General features: G+C 46.8%; 1 protein-coding gene across 2 annotated transcripts in view; it reads right to left on the reverse strand.

Annotated features, from left to right (window-relative positions):
- Positions 1-21,148, reverse strand: part of MED14 (mediator complex subunit 14) — a 941,548-nt gene that overhangs the window by 454,577 nt on the left and 465,823 nt on the right. For both annotated transcript variants that reach the window (XM_078658290.1, XM_078658289.1), the window contains exon 17: positions 18,768-18,928. In XM_078658290.1, the coding sequence (XP_078514416.1) occupies positions 18,768-18,928 (161 nt within the window). The remainder of the gene's footprint in view (positions 1-18,767; positions 18,929-21,148) is intronic.

A 21,148-nucleotide genomic window follows, 5' to 3' on the forward strand; every position in this document is an offset into this window, starting at 1 on the left:
GTCAAAGGTCTCTCAATGGATGAAGTGTGGTATTCAGAGGCTACCACAGAGAACTGTGGGTAATTCAATGAGAACCCAAGTTCTAATGTCTCGATGACCAGGACCAAGTTGGACTCGGCCAATTCTCTTGAAAAACCTCAGATTAGACCATTGTTTAGAAAGGAGTATCAGTGGGCTTTCTCAGTCTTAGTGATGATCTGGTAAGCGGGAAAAGGTTAGTCTAAAGATGAGAATCCTTTCATGGCAATTTTGGAAACCAACTGCAGTGGTACTTCCCATTTCCTTGCAGGTCAACTGAACAGATGGAAGGCCTTGGAAGGCACTGAGCTAAAAGAAGTGCCTTAAACATTTGCAAGGATAGGAGGGAACAGAGATAAGCAAGATGCAGGAAACAATAGTGACGACTGCTTTTTTGGGTATTCAGAGGTTACAAGGCAGTGTAACTGTGTAGGTACTGCCATTTATCACTGCCGTTGTTGCTCCAAACTCAGGGAATGAATATATACATGGCTAAATCCCTGTATTTCACCCGGTCTTATTCACAGGGCAAGGTCGGTGCAGGGCAGAGGGGCATAAGACCTCGTATAAATCAACAGCGGAACCCAAGCACCTAAGGCCCCACACTCGAGAAAGGCGGTGTTAGTGATTTTATCCACCACATGGAAGGAGGCCCAAAAATTCCAAATTTAAAAAAAAGGAAGCATGCAAGAACTGGGTAATTATAGGCCCATTAGTTTAATAGATGTACTGCAGAAAATCTACGCCAGACAGGTGCTGAATAGATTAATAAAATGGATAGACGACAACAACATCCTAACATCTTATCAATTACAGTTAATAAGTCTTCAGACTTTTGTGCATTCCAAAATAAAGTGGAGGTCATATTTTTATAGTGTTCATTTATCTAAGGGCAACATTCGATCTTGTACCCTGAGGACTCTTGAGCGCCTCATTAAAGAACCAATTGGACCTGAAGACAAATATTTTGATCAGATAGTTAGGTTACATCAAGGCAATTGCCCGAGAGTTTTTTGGGGTATGAATGGCGAACACACAAGTCCGATCCCCATCAATAGAGTAGTGAGGCAGGGATGTGTGCTTGCATCCAGCCTATTCTCACTCTATATTAATGACGCAGTTGATTACTTTAACAAATCTAACCATGACTTCCCAAAACTCTGCGGAACCCCTATTCCTGCATTATTTGCAGACAATACTATCTTGATCTCACAGATGCCGGACGGTCTCCAAAATCTATTTGATGATTTCAATTTACATTGCAACAAAAGGGGTTAAAAATAAATATCAGGAAAAAGAAATACATGGCCATAAAACCTCATAGGAACCTCAGGAGGAAGGAAGCAGACTGCAGGTATACCATAGACCCTTGAATATTGAACTGGAATCCCATTGAATTAGCTGCGTAGCTCAATAGCTACTGTGACACGCCTGGGTGGGAGGGTCAGGGGGGGGTGACACTTGGGGTTAGATTGTGCAGCTACACCAGTAGTTGGTCGGTTTTCAGGGGGCACCACTAAGTTGCCCTCTAGGTGCATGATTTAAGAAATCCAACTATGGAATCAGTGTGGGCTTATTAATATGAGATGTGTGATACAAAACATCTCTGGTTTCAGTGAAGCCATCATGTATCTGGGGAACTTGTTTTTACCAGTGTCCAGCACATATACTTAAAATGGCTTCTCTGATCACTTGTACTAGCAGTAATGTAACTGATCAGCACAGAGGCACCCTCCCTTAGGGCTGTAAGGCCTGAGGTAAGGGTGGCTTACCTACACCATAAGCATTGTCTGTGGGTATGGCACACAGGGATGTGTGCCGTGTTGCGTTTTCTCTTTTGTTACCACCAGGACATGCAGCCTTCAGTGGCAGTCTGTATGTATTTTGTGAGGGGTCCCTTAGGGCTTCACAATTTGTGCTGCAGCCCTTAAGGACCCTCTTTAGCTTCCTTGCCCTTGGTACCAGGGGTACCATTTACTATGGACTTACAGTGAATGCTAAAGGTTTTGCCAATCGGGCAAACAACTGTACAGTTTTGGGAAAGCGATTTGGCCCAGGACCTTAGTTAGCAGGAACCCTGTGCACTTCCAGTCAAAATCACATCAAATGTCAGGCAAAAAGAGGGGATGACAAGGTCAACAAGCATTGAAAATGCAATAGGTCTCGCAATAGAAGAGTTTAACCTTTTTCGTTTTGCAAATGGATGAGTGGCGTTACGTGGATGAGTGGCGTGTGTGAGTGGCGTTGCGTGTGTGAGTGGCGTTGCGTGTGTGAGTGGCGTTGCGTGGATGAGTGGTGGATGTGGTGGTGGATGCGGTGGTGAAGTGGTGGTGGATGTGGTGGATGTGGTGGTGGATGTGGCGTTGGATGTGGCGTTGGATGTCGTGGTGGATGTGGCGTTGGATGTCATGGTGGATGTGGTGGTGGATGTGGTGGTGGATGTGGCGGTGGATGTGATGGTGGATGTGATGGTGGATGTGATGGTGGATGTGGTGGTGATGGATGCGGTGGATGTGGTGGTGGATGCGGTGGATGTGGTGGTGGTGGATGTGGTGGATGCGGCGGTGGTGGTGGATGGGGTGGTGGTGGTAGTGGTGGATGGGGTGGTGGTTGTAGTGGATGTGGTGGTGGATGTAGTGGTGGTGGATGTAGTGGTGGTGGGTGTGGTGGTGGTGGGTGTGGTGGTGGTGGTGGGTGTGGTGGTGGTGGGTGTGGTGGTGGTGGGTGTGGTGGTGGTGGTGGATGCGGTGGTGGTGGATGTGGTGGTGGTGGATGTGGAGGTGATGGTGAATGTGTTGGTGAAAGCACAAGGAGGCAATAAGGCCTCAAAGGGTGCCTGGCATAACACCCTCTTCCCCTATTTCCACCCCCAAAAAGATTCCGCTGACCACATAAACCCATTACTGACGTGCCAAAGTCTAACCCAGTATAAGTATACCCTACGTGGTTTTCAAACAGTTGGTGTGCAGGGGTATAGAAGCTGAAATTAAGTCCAGAAGAGGACTGGGATGGATAAGCAAGGTCGGAGGTCAAACATGCCATCTCAAATTCTTTCGGGGTGGGGGCAAGGAACGCACGGCAGGAAGTGTCGGCCTGTGTCAAAGCAGCAGCCAGCTGGGAGATGAGCACGTGCCTTTTGGGGGTGGGCTGTTGCAGAGAGTGCTCACGTGACCTTCCTCAACACAAACAATGCGCATTCAAACCCTCCAGGGGAGGGGTGGGCGTACTTGGACCAGGAGGTTAATTGCGGCTGGCAAGTGGCACGCTATTTTAATACAATATGGAGTTTTGTGCAACGTGTGAGTTTGGGCTGCGGGGGACTGTGGTAGTAGGCAGCAAAAATGCTTGTTAGTATGGAGTGCTAAAAGGTAATATGCGAGAAAGTTATTTCAAAAGTATTGTGTGAGTGAAGGAAGATTGTATGGGTGAATGGCAGAATATGGATAAGGAAGAGTGGGGGGCAAAAGATATAAGAGCAGCAACTTGTTGATAGTAAAGTTATGGAAGGCAAAAGGAATGTGAGCATATTTGTAGAGGCGAACTAAATTGTTTTTGTGTGTTGTCGTGTTATTTAACAGAAATAACTAACAATTGTAGCATTGTAATAACATATAAAAACAAGTAAACACTAATGAGAAGTAGTAGAAATACAAAAGTTGCAGTACAGCTCCAAATTGTTATATTAAAATGGATGCTGTAGTAGGTAGAGACAGGGAGGGAGAGAAGAAGATAGTAGCAGTTGCGTAAGAGTAAGGTAGTGTTGGACAGGCCGCATGGTCGGGCTGTCCCCCCTCCCCGCAACGGGACCCGGACCCTGGCTCTCCCTGAATCCCCAACCAGAGTCCCCGGCGACCACCCGAAGTAACCTGCAATCCCTCCACCACAAGACACCAGCTCCGGACCCAGCTGGCCCGGGTCACCATCCGCACCCCGGCCTCGGCCCAGCCGCCATTTTGGGGTACTACAGCACGAGGCCGCGTGGCCTCAACTCGACCCTAACCCTGGGCCCGGCCGGCCCCGACATCGAGGCACCAACCTCCTCCCAGGAGGCAGAGTGACCACTTGGCAAGTCAATGGGAGAAGGAATCGTCAACGGCTCTCCTCCGCCAGGTGTCGATCCCCCCAGGCCGCCCTGGGCGCTGGCTCCACCCCCCTGCTGGGTGTCTGGACTCCCTCATCCCGGACCTCCCGGTCCCCAGGCTCGAGGGTCCGGACATCAAAGGGGACCAGACCTATAACTGGGGCAGGGCCAGACCAGGAAGGCAGTTGTATCCTGGAGTCGAGAGACCCGAGAAGAACTCATCCGCGACTGGCCTGCTGGCGCTGCCGCGGCCCTCTGCCTCGTGAAACCATCGTCTTGGCCTGCTGGCGCTGCCGCGGCCCTCTGCCTCGTGAAACCATCGTCTTGGCCTGCTGGCGCTGCCGCGGCCCTCTGCCTCGTGAAACCATCGTCTTGGCCTGCTGGCGCTGCCGCGGCCCTCTGCCTCGTGAAACCATCGTCTTGGCCTGCTGGCGCTGCCGCGGCCCGACTTGCAGACTCGCCAGCTCGAGGATTGTGAGCTCACCTCTTGCCACCTCCTGTACCAACCCGGTACCAAGACTGTCCCGCTACCCCCTTTTTCCCTACAGAGACTAGAAGTGAGAGGACCCTCGGGTCCGATATATCCTGTATCGCCAATATCCGTGCCCTACAAACCTTATATAAAAGTATTGAACTCAACCTGGTGTGGTGGCTGTTTGCGGGGAGGGAGGTGACATATCTGTACAATCGCCGGAGGTGGTCCTCATCGGGGACCTCTCCCTCAGTAGACGGCCGACCCTCAGGGTCCCCGTCCAACAGGTAGTATTGTGTGCAAATGGTATGATGTATTATAAAAAAACAATAAGGGCTTAATGGAGAAAGGGAGGGTTAAGAGCACGAAAGATGGCAAGCTAATAGTAGTGGCATGTAGCTAAAGCAGAAGGGACTCAAGAAAAAGGGAGGTAGGGAGGGAGAAAGCAGGAAGTGCAGTATGGTAAAGTGTTAGTTTGTGTTAAAGCAAATAGTAGCAGATGCACTGAAGGCGCCTTGCAGTCTGTATTGTTTTTTTTTTGCAAGTAAATGGTCCGGTATTTAATTAAAATAAAAGAAGGGACTTGTAGGACACAGGATGAGAGGAGCGCGCAGGACGTCAAGCAAATAGTAGCAGATGCACCGAAGGTGCCTTCCAGTCTGACAACACAGAATAGATGGTGAGGTAGATTAGGTTAAGGAGAGGCCGCGCATGAAGTAATGAAGCGGACGCGCTTTGTGGTGGGGGAGGGGGGTGCATCTGTTCTGTTAAAGTGTTCATGAGTCTGTATGAAGGGGCTTATATGTTTGTGTGTGAATTTTATAGTTGTCAAATTCTTTGTAGTTGAGAGAGGCAAACAGAAAATACAGAATGACAGAAAAGAGACGGGTGAAAAGGAAAGCAAAAAAGAGACGGAACCAGCTTTGCAAAGGGGCAGATGGAAATGATCTAGACAAAAGACGAGAGGGAAACCTGAGCAATGCAGGCAGAGAGAGAGTGAGGGTTCGAGAAAAGAATGAGGCGTTGCGGTTCTCTTTCTCCCTCTGGTCCCTCCTACCAGGGATGATCCCTCGCTTGTGAAAAAGGGAGAAGAAACGGTTTTCACGTGAAAGGGCATGTTTTGGGATCAACTTCAACTACACACGTGCAAATTGTGAGATCGGGAAATGCATTGTGTCATTCCTTCAGAGGAATAAATGGAAAAAATGCTTCCGTGCGGCAGCGCTGATTGAGCAGAGTATGTAAGAGGAAAACAGCTTAGGGAGCCACTAGAAGCTTTGCCTTCATCCAGAGCGATTCTGGCGGGCTGAGATTGGGAGGGTTTCAGCGCTGCTAACTTTTCGCTGGGATTTCACGTGGTGCGTGCGCACACAAAGAAGGGAGGGGTAGTGAGAGAGAGGAAGGGGGAGAAGAGAGGGGGTAGTGGTACACGAGTGCAAATTGTGAGATTGTTAAAAGCATTGTGTCATTTCTTCAGAGGAATAAGTGACTCCGGGAAAAAGGGAGGGGGCGGAGCGGAGAGGAATAAATGGAAAAAAATGCTTCCGTGCGGCAGCGCTGATTGAGCCGAGTATGTAAGAGGAAAACAGCTTAGGGAGCCACTAGAAGCTTTGCCTTCATCCAGAGCGATTCTGGCGGGCTGAGATTGGGAGGGTTTCAGCGCTGCTAACTTTTCGCTGGGATTTCACGTGGTGCGTGCGCACACAAAGAAGGGAGGGGTAGTGAGAGAGAGGAAGGGGGAGAAGAGAGGGGGTAGTGGTACACGAGTGCAAATTGTGAGATTGTTAAAAGCATTGTGTCATTTCTTCAGAGGAATAAGTGACTCCGGGGAAAAGGGAGGGGGCGGAGCGGGTAAAAAAAAAAAACAAGACGGAGGGAAGGCAGAGAAGGGGAGGGGGGAGGAGAAATGCGACACGGCGGGCAGGGGAGGGGGCGGAGCGGGGAGAGGGTGTGAAAGCAGCAGGGGTCTGGAGTGCGGCTGAGGGAACTTAAGAAATGCGACACGGCAGGCAGGGGAGGGGCGGAGCGGGGGTGTGGGAGGAGTGCGCCTGAGGGAAAATACATGCAAGGCAGGCGGCTGGGGGCATGTGCACGCGCTTTTAAGCTCAATGCGCATGCGCATTGAGCTTGAATTTCACGGGCACTGCAAGGAATCGCCACGATTCCTTGCAAGTTGGTTAAAGACTGTTTAAGCCCCCATAGTCTCGCAAGCTCGATGCGCATGCGCATCGACAGGCGAGACCTAAAAAGGGGATATATATATATATATATATATATATATATATATATATATTCCTTCTCAATGGTCCCCATCACAGAGGGAACTCTTTATGTCGGTGCCAGCGTTAAAGACCGGGAACGTGTCTTTGTTAATTGCACAAACAAAGAAACACGCGGCACACTTCTTGGAAGCAAAGATGTTGGTTTATTCACAGGTTTATCGCAAAACTCCTACGTGTTTCGAACAAACGTTCTTGGTCACGGCAGTGTTCTACTATATATCTATATATCTATCTAGCTGGAGTCGGTGGAAAAAATTAACATTCTTTTCGCACCCAATCACAACGTTTGGCATGCGTTAGAATTCTTCCTTAGGCATAGTCTTTCTTATCTCTTAGTAATGTGCGATATTTTTTCACTTTGATAGTTTCCTCACAGTGTTTAAGACGACCATCCAATGTGTAGGAGTGTGGGGTCTGCAATCCTATGGTCACCCCAGATTTTTGCTTTTTGCTTCACTGGTTTACGACTTTCCCTGGCTGTGGGCCTGCTAATCAGACCCACAGCCTAGCTGTTCTCTCTCTAAATTGACAACCATGTACTTTAGGTGCATTTACCAATTGGTACTGGGCCACCTTATCAGTCCCTGTACAGTGTACCTTAGGTATCCAGGGCATAGGTGTACCCAGGGCCTACCAGGGGCTGAAGCATGTATTATGCCACCCCTGGCTGGCCATCTAAAACTGACACAACTGGCTGCACGACAGCTGGGGCAAGGTGGTGTAAACACCCTTTGCTGTAGATATAGTATACCTATATCTAACCCTAAAATGGACACATATATTCCTATCAGTCACTCCTATGGAAGGCCTTATCAATCCTGAAGGCAGAGTGCTTGGAATTATGTGAGATGGTGCTCTGGCATGAGCTGAGCCCGTCTGCAGCTTGCGGAACCAAGTCCTAATAGCTGTTCCATGATAACGCTCTACCATAAGTGCATTATCAACCTCGCGGTTAAATGCTAACTCTGGTATAACATTATCAAAACATGTCGAGTAAGGTGTCATACGAATTGGAATACTACCCCCTCGCCAATTCTGGCGACGGGGGTAGCATTCCACCCTTCTAGAGGGGCACGACATGTATGTAACTGGGAACCCCAGTTAAAGTTAACTCGAGCCTTGGCATCACAAAATGGATGCTGCCACCACAGACACAAGTCTGACCTCCTGCTGCTGGGAGTCCTTCCAGCGAGGGAGGCTTGGACAAAGTGTTTCCTGCCTTGGGAGGTGCTAGCACCACCCCAGACAGGATTTTGTGTATTGGGTAGGACAGGCCTGAAAGGAAGGAGACCTGCCCGGGGCACACAAGGTGTCCTGTGCATACACCGGTTCAAACCAGTTGCTGGAGCATCCCTGCCCCAGCTCTGGCGCGAAAACCAGACAAAGGATAGGGGGTGTAGCCACCCCCTTCCTGGTCCCACCCAGGGGAGAGACCTAGTCAGTAGTGCAGCCCCCTTTAGGAGAATAAAGGTAGGAGCTGGTCCCATTCCAAATTAGATTATCCTGAACAACTTTACAAGAAGAAACTCTGGACTTCGACGTTCTGCTCCACAGAAGACTGAAGAATCTCCCTTGTGGGCAAGGAGTGTCCACCCTGCAACTGCAGGCACCATCAAGCGTCCAGCGGCTTCACTTTGTCGTCTTCCCTCGAGGATCCAGACTTCAGAGCCCGACGAGACCCGGATTCCCAGACCTCTCCGACCTCAACTCGCATCTGCAGCAAAGCTGAGACCCGTGGGTGTGACGAGACACGTGGAACCGGCCATCTTGAACGAACCTGCACTTCGCTTCCAGCACGACTCCCGAGGTAAACTCGACCAAGTGCTTTGGGGATTGAGAAGCCCCAGCCCCAAGCAGCCCCTGCACCGAAAATCAGCTCTCCAGCTTCCACGAGATCTGCGTGGGGCCCTTCTGCTTGTTTGCTGCTCGAAGCGTTGTCTGTTCACTTGCCGGCTGGCAAGTGGCCTCCTAGACGACGAACCTTTGAATCTTCACTGCTGGTCTGGTTGCTCCAGACTGGCCCTTGCTCCCTTCCAAAAGAGGGGCACCCCGGACTCTCCTAGTCCGCACCAGACGCCTTTTCCACTCACCGCGTGGGTTGCCTTTGCCAAGGCCTGTAGACTCCAATCCCGGATCCGACACCGCCGACAGCGAGAGCCTGCATGGGAGAGCTCGAGCCTGCATCCTGGTCGTCGAAGACACCTCCTGGTCCACGTGGCTGCAGAGTCAAGCGTCCACTCTTCTCCTGATCGCGACGACAGCACCTGGTTCCTTCCTGGTTCCACACCGGTCACTGGCTAGTGACTTTGAACACTGTCCCCTCTGCTTTCAGGTCCTCTTCTTCACCGATCCACCCTTGGATCACACCGGACATCTTCCTCCTGGTCGCCTGCAGCATCTTTTCCTCCAGGCTCCATAGACTTCAACGCGAGAACCCGACACACTTTGACACCTATGCACCCGAGCCCGTGGGTGAGGTAACGAGTGCATTTCGGTGCTCATGGGTAGTTAACTGTCCTAGTGTCCAGTTCCACAGTCGTTTTAGTCCTACCTAGTCAGGATTGTCTGTACTCACCTTTAAGTTGAACTGTACTGTCCATAGACGTTGTTCCGCATCTCGCGTGTGAGTTCACACTCTGCACACGCTTTCCGTGGGCCTCCTATTACTTACCTAGAGTTAGTGTAGCGTGGTCCCAACGATCCTACAGCCTCTGGACAGCTCCATTCCTTTTATCGACTTTCACATTTCACTTACTTAGTATATGGTTTGTCGTGCCCCTAGGGCACCATTGTAATTTTGTGCAACTTATCGTATTTTTCGTAAGAGATAGTCATGTGCTTAGCCCTCTGATCTCATAAAGAGTTCAGAGGTGTTTGTTATTAATAAATATACTGTTTATTTTCATAACAACCTGTGTGGTGTCCTTTCATCTGGTATTCAAGGGGTTATATTGTGGTAAAACAGCTGGCTTCACATGCCAAAAGAGTTTAGCCTAAGACTGCTTTGTCCATGCTACCATTAGGATAGCTGGTCTATAAGGTTGACTTACAACCAATCACCATAAGGGTTGTTTGGACTGATACAAGGTGATCACTAGAACTAGTGAGCATCATATATCAGGCCAACTTCTCACACAATGCCTTTAGGAATTCCATTACCGCTTTATCATCCTTATGTTTGTCGATTTCAGTGTGTAGTGTAGCCAGTTCCTGCCTTGTTTTATCCAAATCTATCTTGGCATACTTGATTAACATCTCAAGCATGCCTTTGCATGTCATGGCCATAAATACCCATTCTTCTAATAGTTCTTGATTGGGATTCTCGTAGGTTGGTATGATGGAAATACACAAATCTCTCGGCACACGTCCAACCTCTACACAGTTAGTGAGCGATGTTACCTTCCACCCTTTATTTAATTCGCGTTTGCACAATTTCTCCAATAATGCCAAGTTCTGTTTGAGCGTGGGTTCTGAGGAATTAGGAACAGTTCCACTATTACTGGAAATTGTGTTTACATCCACATTTTCATGGAAAAGAGAAAGCATCACTGCTTGACGTTCCGTTTCCCAGCTATTCATTACTTAAAGCAACAGAGTTCTCACAGAGGTAGGATGACGCAGCAGAGACAATGATATCCGAGGCGTGGTGCTTTAAATTGTTTATTAATTGTTGCACTTTGACATTTGCCACAAAATTCACATGGAATTGTCAGCGTACACTGTATGTAGCAGAGCAAAGCTGACAGTGCGAGAATTATCACATAACGTTCAAACGCATTTCTATTCACACATTTTCACAATTTATACATTTACAATTTTACGCTGAACATTTTATCAACTATTTAATTGCATAATATGTTATTTATTGGTGTACATCAGATGAACGACCAAGTAACTCTTCCATGTCTATTATGACGTTGTTCATTGTATATTCAAAATGCCGTCCGATTTACATCCAGGTAACTTGAAAAGGCCTTCACGGCTGAAATGCGTTGGTTGCAAGCAAATAAAGCTCTCGCTTTACTTGGATGGTGTGCCGCTTCAATCCCTTGTGGTTTGGACTTTTTCATGGATTGTGGCTTTTCGCTACCACAGCAGGCACCGGCACGCATTGGCAGGTGTACGGCTTTCAGCAATACTTGGTTTTTTAATATATATATTTATTTATTTTATAGCACCCACCATGAACTATCGAAGTCTATATACAGTATTCCAATAAAATATATCTTAATAAATAGGTAGATAAAGTGGTGTGTGCCCAAATCGGTTTGAATTTTTTCCCTTGTCAGTGCAACAATAGAATCTCAATAAATACATATTTAATTCCTATGAGTAATCAATCAATACAAAACCAGCTTAGAGCGGAGGACAAACGAGCAGTACATTTAATCAAAAGATTAACACCTATGGGAATTTTATAAACATTATAATTGTGCATTAATGTATAGTCCAAAACTTATATTTATAGTTGGTACAGAACATATATCAGCGTACTATTTCTTTTAAAATTGTACATGTGCCTATGCCAAACAGCATGTAAGAATTTGCTGACATCAAAAACAATAGCCGGAGACGGGTCACTTTTTAGGATTCTGTGAGCTACTAGATATCTTTTCAAGCCTAAAGACCTACATTTTGGGCGAATCCATTTACAGCAAGACCAAAGAAATTCTAGACAGAAAAACCGTATGTGTGTCTTGGTCTCGCTGTCTGTGCCACAAGCAGGACAAAGGCTTGTAACCAGATCCTTATTCCATTGATCAGTAAAGGATCTCAATGGGAGAGTACCTAAATGAAAACAGACGTACATGCTTTTTGTTAGGGGAAGATATTGAGTCTAAAAATGTTTCAAAACATTGGAAAAATTTTAAATCAAGATACGTATTAATCAGCGATCCATTTTATCTATTTGATCTATTTCTTATGTAACAATCATGCATACCTGCCCAGTAGCAAATTTTCAGGTTAGTTATGTTAGCTCGAGATATGACATTTGGATCATTTCATAACCTATAAAGAACCAGCCTCTTGAACCCATTTGAAACATATCTGAACCAGGGAACTGCCTTTGCGCCCATTATATTTAGTTAATCTTTGGGCGCATCTCTGTAATCGCTTAACTCAGGTGTTTACCAGAGGGAAACCCAGTAGATTATGGGTTTGACTGCTGCCCAGTTGTTAACTCTCTTCAATCCCAATTCAAAATATAGTGGAATTAGAGGGGTGCTATTGGGGTTAGAAATTAGCTTCCATGCAAATTTATTTTCAGCAATAGATAATGGATGGACATCTGTATAGCCCAGAGATAGATAGATAGATAGATAGATAGATAGATATATATATATATATATATATATATATATATTTTTTTTTTTTTTTTTTTTTGTTGTTGTTGTTTTGTTCCTGACTAACTTTGGTGAGAAAAGGGGGACGCAAAACACATTTCCCTCATGTAATTTCCAAAAGGGCTTTGTGTTTTTTTAACTTTCAGATGTTAAGTTTTACCTTACATTTCAACCTAACTATAACATCACTTTAACCGTTGTTTTCTAAACGCGTTCACACAGTGGTTGGTTAACCCTGCACAATATAACTCATCGTGTACAGCCACAGTTATCTCCAGTTCTTATGATAGCTCCATTATATGCACCCTCACGTGTACATAGAGTAATGATATAATGCACATGACCATAAACCCTAAAATACTAACTTTCTATTTTAAAAAGATGTAAGGGTTTATGTGAATAGCAGTGTCGAGGATGATGCCACCAATGTTTTTATCTGAGTTGTCATCAGTGATGTCATCAATGTCATTTAACATGCCTTGAGGTATGTAAGGACATAAGCAGTGCAAGATTGGGAGCAAGTTATACTTAGTTCACTAACCCATAACTGGTGGATTTCAGTCAGTTTCAAACAGTTCTTAACACATTTCAACACCTAACTATAAAGTCACTTAAACCTTTGTTATTTTGAGAATGAGAGAGTGTTGGAGAAAGAGATTTAAAAAAAAAACCTTTTACAGGAGCTGCTCAAACTTGGGAACTACCCAGAATGCTCTACTTCTTTTTTGCATAATTTATGCAGCACTCTAAGCCTAAAAGGGTATTGTTTTGACTTGTACTGGGTGCTCCCGTGTGTCTGGACAAAGCTAAACCTCTCTCAAAAGCTATAAGGATAGCAAAATATGTGTAAGGGGTGTAGGAAGCTGGTTCATTTAATAGTGGACCAAAAAGAGGTACACTTTGTATAGAATCCAGGCAAACCCCAAATGAATTACAGAGGCACAATAACACCCCAAATGCTCTCTTTTGTGGTAGTGTGGGCGAGCAGTTAGGCATATGCAAGAGTAGTGAGAAGCATTTACCACACACGCATTTACCACACACGCATTTAACACACACACACACACACACACACACACACACACAAGAAATCTTGCACCAATTTGTACAAATAACACATGGTTTTATATGAATTTAGATACCAAGATCATTGGAATGAGTTGAGTACTTTTCGAGCTATGAATTTTTACAGTTTTAAAAATCTGACCGGGCAATTTTTGGAAGTGGTAATGTTACGCTATGGGGGAAAACATGTACAGCATTCATGCATTTAACAACGACTTATGGGACCAATCTTCTGGACTTATGATGAGTATGGAGCAAGGTCCAAAGCAGCACCAACAGGTCACCTTGGGCGGCAGGTGCAGAGTTGTCTCTCAGCATTGGGAGCCCAATGTTATCCTATCGGGAAAAAACATGTACTGCATTTGGGCACCTTACAGGACCACTATCCTGGACTTAAGAAGGCACGTATGGGGCAAGGTCCAAGGGTGCACCAACAGGTCACCTTGGGAGTCTCTTGGGGCATCAGGCTGCAGAGGTATGTCATGGTGTCGAGTGTACCATTCACTTTAATGGGGAACGGTACAGTTGCAAAGAGGGTACAAGCTGGGACTGGGAGAACAGTCAGGCGGAACCAAAAAGGGGGCCCTGGTCTTATGATGCGCGGGGACACCTTTGGTCCTCTTCTCCTCGTGAGAGGGCGGATGGGTGCAGAGGTGTACTAAAGCATCAGGTCTTCGTCACCGTAGACACTCGCGGTAGAGAGGGTCTGCACAAAGAAGATGCAGGCATCGTCGGTGAGTCCACTGTGGGCAAACCCGAGGTGGGCTTTGTCTCTGGAGGGTCGAGGGGACCACACTGGCACTGTTAGACCACTCCAACTCGGGCTGGAGGCACAGGTGCAGTGGTGCTTTCCGGTGTCAGGTCTGCGGTGGTCCAGAGTCCTCACAGTTCTTTTGGAGTGCCAGATTAATGCAGGGAAACTACGCCACAGGAGTTCCTGGATTTTTGTTTAAGGCAGGTACTCCTCCCAGACTTTTGGAGGCGAAGCAGCTGCAGGATGAGATGACTTAAGAACAATCTGGCAGGAATAGCAGACAGGTCGGCAGAATTGGCTCCAAGACATCACTTTGTTTTAAGGAAGGAGCACTGGCACAGAGGTCTGGTTAACAGGGCTCAGTGTGCTGTCAGTCAAACACGGCGATACAAAAGGGGATGATGGACGGAGCGTTTGAGCAAATCAAACACTCACCCCCAGTCAACGGATCTGGGTTTAATCCATCACCATTCTTTAGCCCACTCAGCCACCCCATTTCAGACATGGCTATATGCAAATCAGTCTGACCCTGTGCCTCATGGGAACAGTCCAGCCCGAACTGCCAAGCCATGTCTTCCATGGACCAGAAACAAACATCCTGGGACCGGTTTCGGATTCATAATCCTCATCAGCCAGGCTATCTTGAATCCAGTGGTCAAGTGAGCAAGGGACTCACGTCTGAGCATACCCTGCCACACTTAGGGCGAACAAAGCGATACAAAAGGGGATGATGGACGGAGCGTTTGAGCAAATCAAACACTCACCCCCAGTCAACTGATCTGGGTTTAATCCATCACCATTCTTTAGCCCACTCAGCCACCCCATTTCAGACATGGCTATATGCAAATCAGTCTGACCCTGTGCCTCATGGGAACAGTCCAGCCCGAACTGCCAAGCCATGTCTTCCATGGACCGGAAACAAGCATCCTGGGACCGGTTTCGGATTCATAATCCTCATCAGCCAGGCTATCTTGAATCCAGTGGCCAAGTGAGCAAGGGACTCACGTCTGAGCATACCCTGCCACACTTAGGGCGAACAAAACGATACAAAAGGGGATGATGGCTTGGCAGTTCGGGCTGCACTGTTCCCATGAGGCACAGGGTCAGACTGATTTGCATATAGCCATGTCTGAAATGGGGCGGCTGAGTGGGCTAAAGAATGGTGATGGATTAAACCCAGATCAGTTGACTGGGGGTGAGTGTTTGATTTGCTCAAACGCTCCGTCCATCATCCCCTTTTGTATCGCTTTGTTCGCCCTAAGTGTGGCAGGGTATGCTCAGACGTGAGTCCCTTGCTCACTTGGCCACTGGATTCAAGATAGCCTGGCTGATGAGGATTATGAATCCGAAACCGGTCCCAGGATGCTTGTTTCCGGTACATGGAAGACATGGCTTGGCAGTTCGGGCTGCACTGTTCCCATGAGGCACAGGGTCAGACTGATTTGCATATAGCCATGTCTGAAATGGGGTGGCTGAGTGGGCTAAAGAATGGTGATGGATTAAACCCAGATCAGTTGACTGGGGTGAGTGTTTGATTTGCTCAAACGCTCCGTCCATCATCCCCTTTTGTATCGCTCTGTTCGCCTTAAGTGTGGCAGGGTATGCTCAGACGTGAGTCCCTTGCTCACTTGGCCACTGGATTCAAGATAGCCTGGCTGATGAGGATTATGAATCCGAAACCAGTCCCAGGATGCTTGTTTCCGGTCCATGGAAGACATGGCTTGGCAGTTCGGGCTGCACTGTTCCCATGAGGCACAGGGTCAGACTGATTTGCATATAGCCATGTCTGAAATGGGGTGGCTGAGTGGGCTAAAGAATGGTGATGGATTAAACCCAGATCAGTTGACTGGGGGTGAGTGTTTGATTTGCTCAAACGCTCCGTCCATCATCCCCTTTTGTATCGCTTTGTTCGCCCTAAGTGTGGCAGGGTATGCTCAGACGTGAGTCCCTTGCTCACTTGGCCACTGGATTCAAGATAGCCTGGCTGATGAGGATTATGAATCCGAAACCGGTCCCAGGATGCGTGTTTCCGGTCCATGGAAGACATGGCTTGGCAGTTCGGGCTGCACTGTTCCCATGAGGCACAGGGTCAGACTGATTTGCATATAGCCATGTCTGAAATGGGGTGGCTGAGTGGGCTAAAGAATGGTGATGGATTAAACCCAGATCAGTTGACTGGGGGTGAGTGTTTGATTTGCTCAAACGCTCCGTCCATCATCCCCTTTTGTATCGTCAGTCAAACACCAGCATCCAGTAGCTCCAGTAGCTAAAAAGGGGGCAAAAAGTGGGGCCCATCTGACTCATCTCTTTAGGACAGTCCACTATATATTACAAGCATTTGCAATGCAATAGGTATCATAGGTAAATGACAATGCCTTTTATTTACATTTTAAAAACCAAAACATAAATAAAAGTCATTGTCATTTACAATGCCAATAGCTAAAACTCACGTAAATGCAAGACATATTGCAAAGAGAATGATGCTAAGTTTGCGCAGGTCCCTCTGAGGGACACTGGAGAGTGGGCATCTCCGGGGACAGGGAAATGTGCTGAGAACGGATTTGGTGCATTTCAGCGAGTGTGTATGGGAATCTGACACGGGGGAGTGGTGGGGTGGTCGAGGAAAGAGAAACCAAGCTAGGCTAAGAAAGAGGCATAAAAAGAGGGGCTGTCTTCGAAGGTTGAGAAAGAGCATAATGGGTAGGGATGGGATGTAAGAAAGAGGCGGTGAAGGAAGGGAGTGTCTTCAGAGATATTACGGAGTGGGTTAGCGGCAAGGTGAGCTCTGAGAGTGGTAAGAGAGGGCGTGCCACTACAGAAACTGGGGAGGGCAGTGCCTACAGGGCTAGGGGAGAAAGAAGGAGGTTGTTACAGAAATAGGAGGGTATGAACTGCAGAGACCCCAAAAGGTGATAGGAGAGCAGGGAAGAAAGTGTTGTGGGTTTTGAGCGAGGGAATGGGGAGCGCCATAAGGTGAATGGTGAGATTCTGCGTGAAGAAAGAGAAGGGGAAGATGTTAGGGAAAGAGAGAGTGAGAATGGAGGAAAAAGGAAAAGCGAATGAGGGTAGTGGGTAGGGTGGGGGTTGAGAGGAAGGATTTTGGAAGCGGGTACAAAGGCGGGGTGGGATGGGAGAGTGGGAGAGGGAGGTAGAAAGTGAACGAGAAGGAGAACGGGGCGGAGGGAAGCGAGTGTCGATCCGCTGTGTGTATAAAAGTGAAGCCTCTTTATTATGAGAGTAAAAAGTCTTCCGGTGGAGGGCTGTGCTTAGGGAAGGATTAAGCGAGGGCTGCTGGGAGGGGCCAATGGGGGGTGCAGGCAGGTGGGACAGTCAGCATGCTGAGAGTGAGTAGAGAACAGTCTCTGGGCTGGACGGCAGCAGAAGGGGAGGGGGTAGCAGACTTTAATTAACTTAAAGAAAGGGTTACTTGAAGGATGCTATAATAATCATCACCCTATTAACCCTCAATTTTTAATGCAAACATGCCATCCTAGCAAGGATTACTGAAAATCATTATCTCAATTCCACACAAGTGGAGACAAGACTCTGATCTGTGTTACAGGCAGAAGGGGGAGGGCTTGGGCTGCAGTCCGGGAGGGGCAGAAGAAACAGAGAGAACGCCTGAGGGGGCAGGACATAGGGGCTGAGCTGGGCTCCTGACTATCCACAGACCTCCCATGTCACTTACACATCCCTAAAAGTCGGGAAAGAGTCCTGGCTCCTCCCCTGGGGGAGCCTCCTCAGCAGCCGGTTCGTGGAGCCCTTGTTCCCTCTGGTTGGTCGTTCTCTGTGTCCGCCCAGAGTCCAGCAGCAGCGGAGAGCCAGCGGTGGGCAAAACAGGGGGGGGGGGGGGACAGCAGCTGTTGTAGTGAAGGCGCTCATAGACACAACACCGGGGGGGCTGGCAGAACGGGTCAAGACTTCAGCAAGAGAAGGATCATGCACGCATGAGACAACTCCTCTAACAGTGCCAGGGCACAGAGAAGTAGCAAACACCTAACATCGCACGAGAGGACAGCAGTGACGTATTCAGGACCAGACTGGCAAAATAAACAAGCTGTAGCCACTGCGCGGATGAGGGAAAAAAAGTGTTCACGGAGTAATTGAAGGAGACTGTATAATGCCGCAAGTAAAAGATCCAGTCCTGATGGGCCGTCCCAACAGGAGACAGGGCGGTAACAAGGAGGGACTAAGAAGCCTCATTTTCAATTGGAGACCAGCGTTTACCATAGACGTTGACGCCAGCCAATGAAAAATAGGGGCTGGGCTTCCACCCCATTTCTAAAACATACCCTACTACAATATGCCGCGCAGAGCGAGCAGCGCATGCGCGCTGCAACGCCAGGTCTGCGAGACCTAAAAAGTATAGGCACCGTCCAAAAACAAAACGTACAATCAACAAATTAAATTCATCAAAAGAGCGTCTGTCTGAACAGTCTTGCGGCAAAGGCCTATCACTAAATTTCACAACTCTTCTGCTCCACCCCACCAACATTGCCCTAGCATGGACTGTATTCTGCTTAAATGTTCTAAAACAAAATGAGTGTAATCCAGAAATTCTAATCCATTTTATTATTCTCAGCCATATGACCAAATGTGAAATAAAGATATCTTTACCTTGAATAATGGCCAATTTAGTGCTGACAAAGAGAACATTATAATCAATAAATACATATACAAAATGTGCATATAACATAATTTCCTGTAATAAACATGAAGAACCTTCTGTAATTTAAATACAATATCTGACCTTGCTCTCTTGATGCTGTGCTGCTGAGTGGACAGTTGGCGAATACCAGCTCAGCTACCCAGGTGCGGTTGTTTCTGCCTTGTAGTCGAAATGTGCAATCAAGAAGCGACCGATCCAGAACCTTCTGCGTTTCCTCACTTATTCCTTTACATGAAGGAATTCTAAAGAAGAAAAATAATGAGCTTGTCACTTTAAACCATTCGCTCAATAGAATATGTCCAGTGCACTGAGAACTGTATTATGTGGTGCACCCAACAAGTTTCCAAATAGACACTGTAGGGAAATTATTATTTGGTGTGGTTGCGAGTCCTCGCAATGTAATACTGTCACAATATTTATCAGGACCAGTTATATTTCTTTTATAAAGCCCAAAGCTCATTCCTGGGTAGCTTTGGTACAGAGCAGTCAGCCTTAATCAAATTAAAAAGTGTAAAGCATTTAGGAGTACTAAAACAGTCAATAAGACACATATCACAATACAAATCTGACACAAATTCATACAAATAGAGGATATTTTTATCTTTAAATGCACACCAAAATGACAAAAATCTATTAACGGAAACTGGAGATATCAATTTTCAAAGGTACTTTAATAACTTAGTTCACATTTAGGAAATGCAATCAATCGCTGTCAGTGGTTTAACACTTTTCATCCAACTAGCTGGAATGGCTACTTCACCTCACTTAGGGAACCAAGGGAGTAGTGCCAACTTTTAGTAGCCTCCTCTTCTCCCTAGAATAGGACAACCAAGAAGCAGTCGTACTCCATCTATGTTTTAACATGAAATCCTTCAAACATGCTTGTAAGAGGAGATAGAAATCTCAGAAAGTTTGCTGAGTGGAGCTATGACCATTAAATAAGGTCAACCGATTAGGAAAAGTGTATACCAATTAACTTAAAGAAAGGGTTACTTGAAGGATGCTATAATAATCATCACCCTATTAACCCTCAATTTTTAATGCAAACATGCCATCCTAGCAAGGATTACTGAAAATCATTATCTCAATTCCACACAAGTGGAGACAAGACTCTGATTTACATCAGAATGGACAGTGGATATAAAAGTTAGCCCAACGTTACAGAATTATAAAGTAAAATCTTTTACTAGATGGAAATCTACCTCTTATTCAGCCGTCCTCTGCAATGCTGAAAAAGTATTAATCCTTTACTAAAAAATCCCATTTCTGTCCTGGAATAAGAAAATCTGGGCTTAATAACCAAGGTTCATCTATCACTGTGAATATTCCAGTTGAAAAGAAATCAAACGTTTTAAAGACTGTTACAACACTGAAACCTTTTGGTAACAAACGTTTGATAGGATCTCACACACTATGAAGAACATACACTAGCTCCTGGAGGACAAAGGAATGATCTTTAAATCTCTCGATTTAAAGCACTTCATTGTTTACCCTGCCAGCAGGCCCGATAAGGAAATATTCACCTAAACTGAGGATGCACTCACCCACACACAACTTATTTATTCTCTCCAAATTTAATAATGCTCAGTGGGCTGGAAAAGTTTTCATAATATACACCGTAAAGTTTGAACCTACCTCCAAACCTGCAGGTTGAACCTGATCCTTCAAAGGATATACACAAGATCTAAAGTCAGCTATTTGGACATTTTGGCCACATTCTATTGTGGCTGAACCACTGGTTATAGACTCCCCTCTCCAAATAGCCAAATCACACAGTAGAAATATGAACATTAGAGAACACGTGGCATATCTAGCTCAGTATAATATGACTACCAAGACAATTTTGTGTGTGTCACTGGGGCTTCCTTACCCTCTACAAACTTTATCGCTACTTCCCATTAGCGCATCCCTGCTGCCTGCATTGTCACTCGCTAGATGCAGACCTGGGCCACATACAATGGTCCAGTCCGACCCTTCAAAGTTACTGGTAATCAATACAGGCCACATTACAAGTGGGCACAGAGCTTCCAGCCATCTACACATGGGAAGCATGCGATTTGGGCATCTTTAAAATAACAAACAACTTAAGGGTTGCTCGCGCTTTGCAGTCATGGCGCTCTAACTGGCCAAAAGGACACGTATGCTCCAGTGGAGGACCACGACAGGTTCTCCAGTGACAGCATGGCATGGAGCGATGCAAAAATGGGGCAGGGTGAGGCGATATGAGGAGATCTGACACCTATGTAAGCGCCCCGTCTCTCCCGAAAGGGACAAACTTCTTACTCACTTTTACAGATGGTTGGTAATGACGACCTTCCCACATGAGGAGTACTGGCTCACACTTCCCACGTCACAATTTGAACGCCCTCACTGTCAGAATTTGCACCTTGATTCACACTCTTGCCTCCCTGGACCCCTTCCCCCTCCCCTCCTTTGTTCCAGCCCCACCCCTTCATGACAAT

This window comes from Lissotriton helveticus, chromosome 8 (genome assembly GCF_964261635.1).
Source record: "Lissotriton helveticus chromosome 8, aLisHel1.1, whole genome shotgun sequence".
NCBI lineage: Eukaryota > Metazoa > Chordata > Amphibia > Caudata > Salamandridae > Lissotriton > Lissotriton helveticus.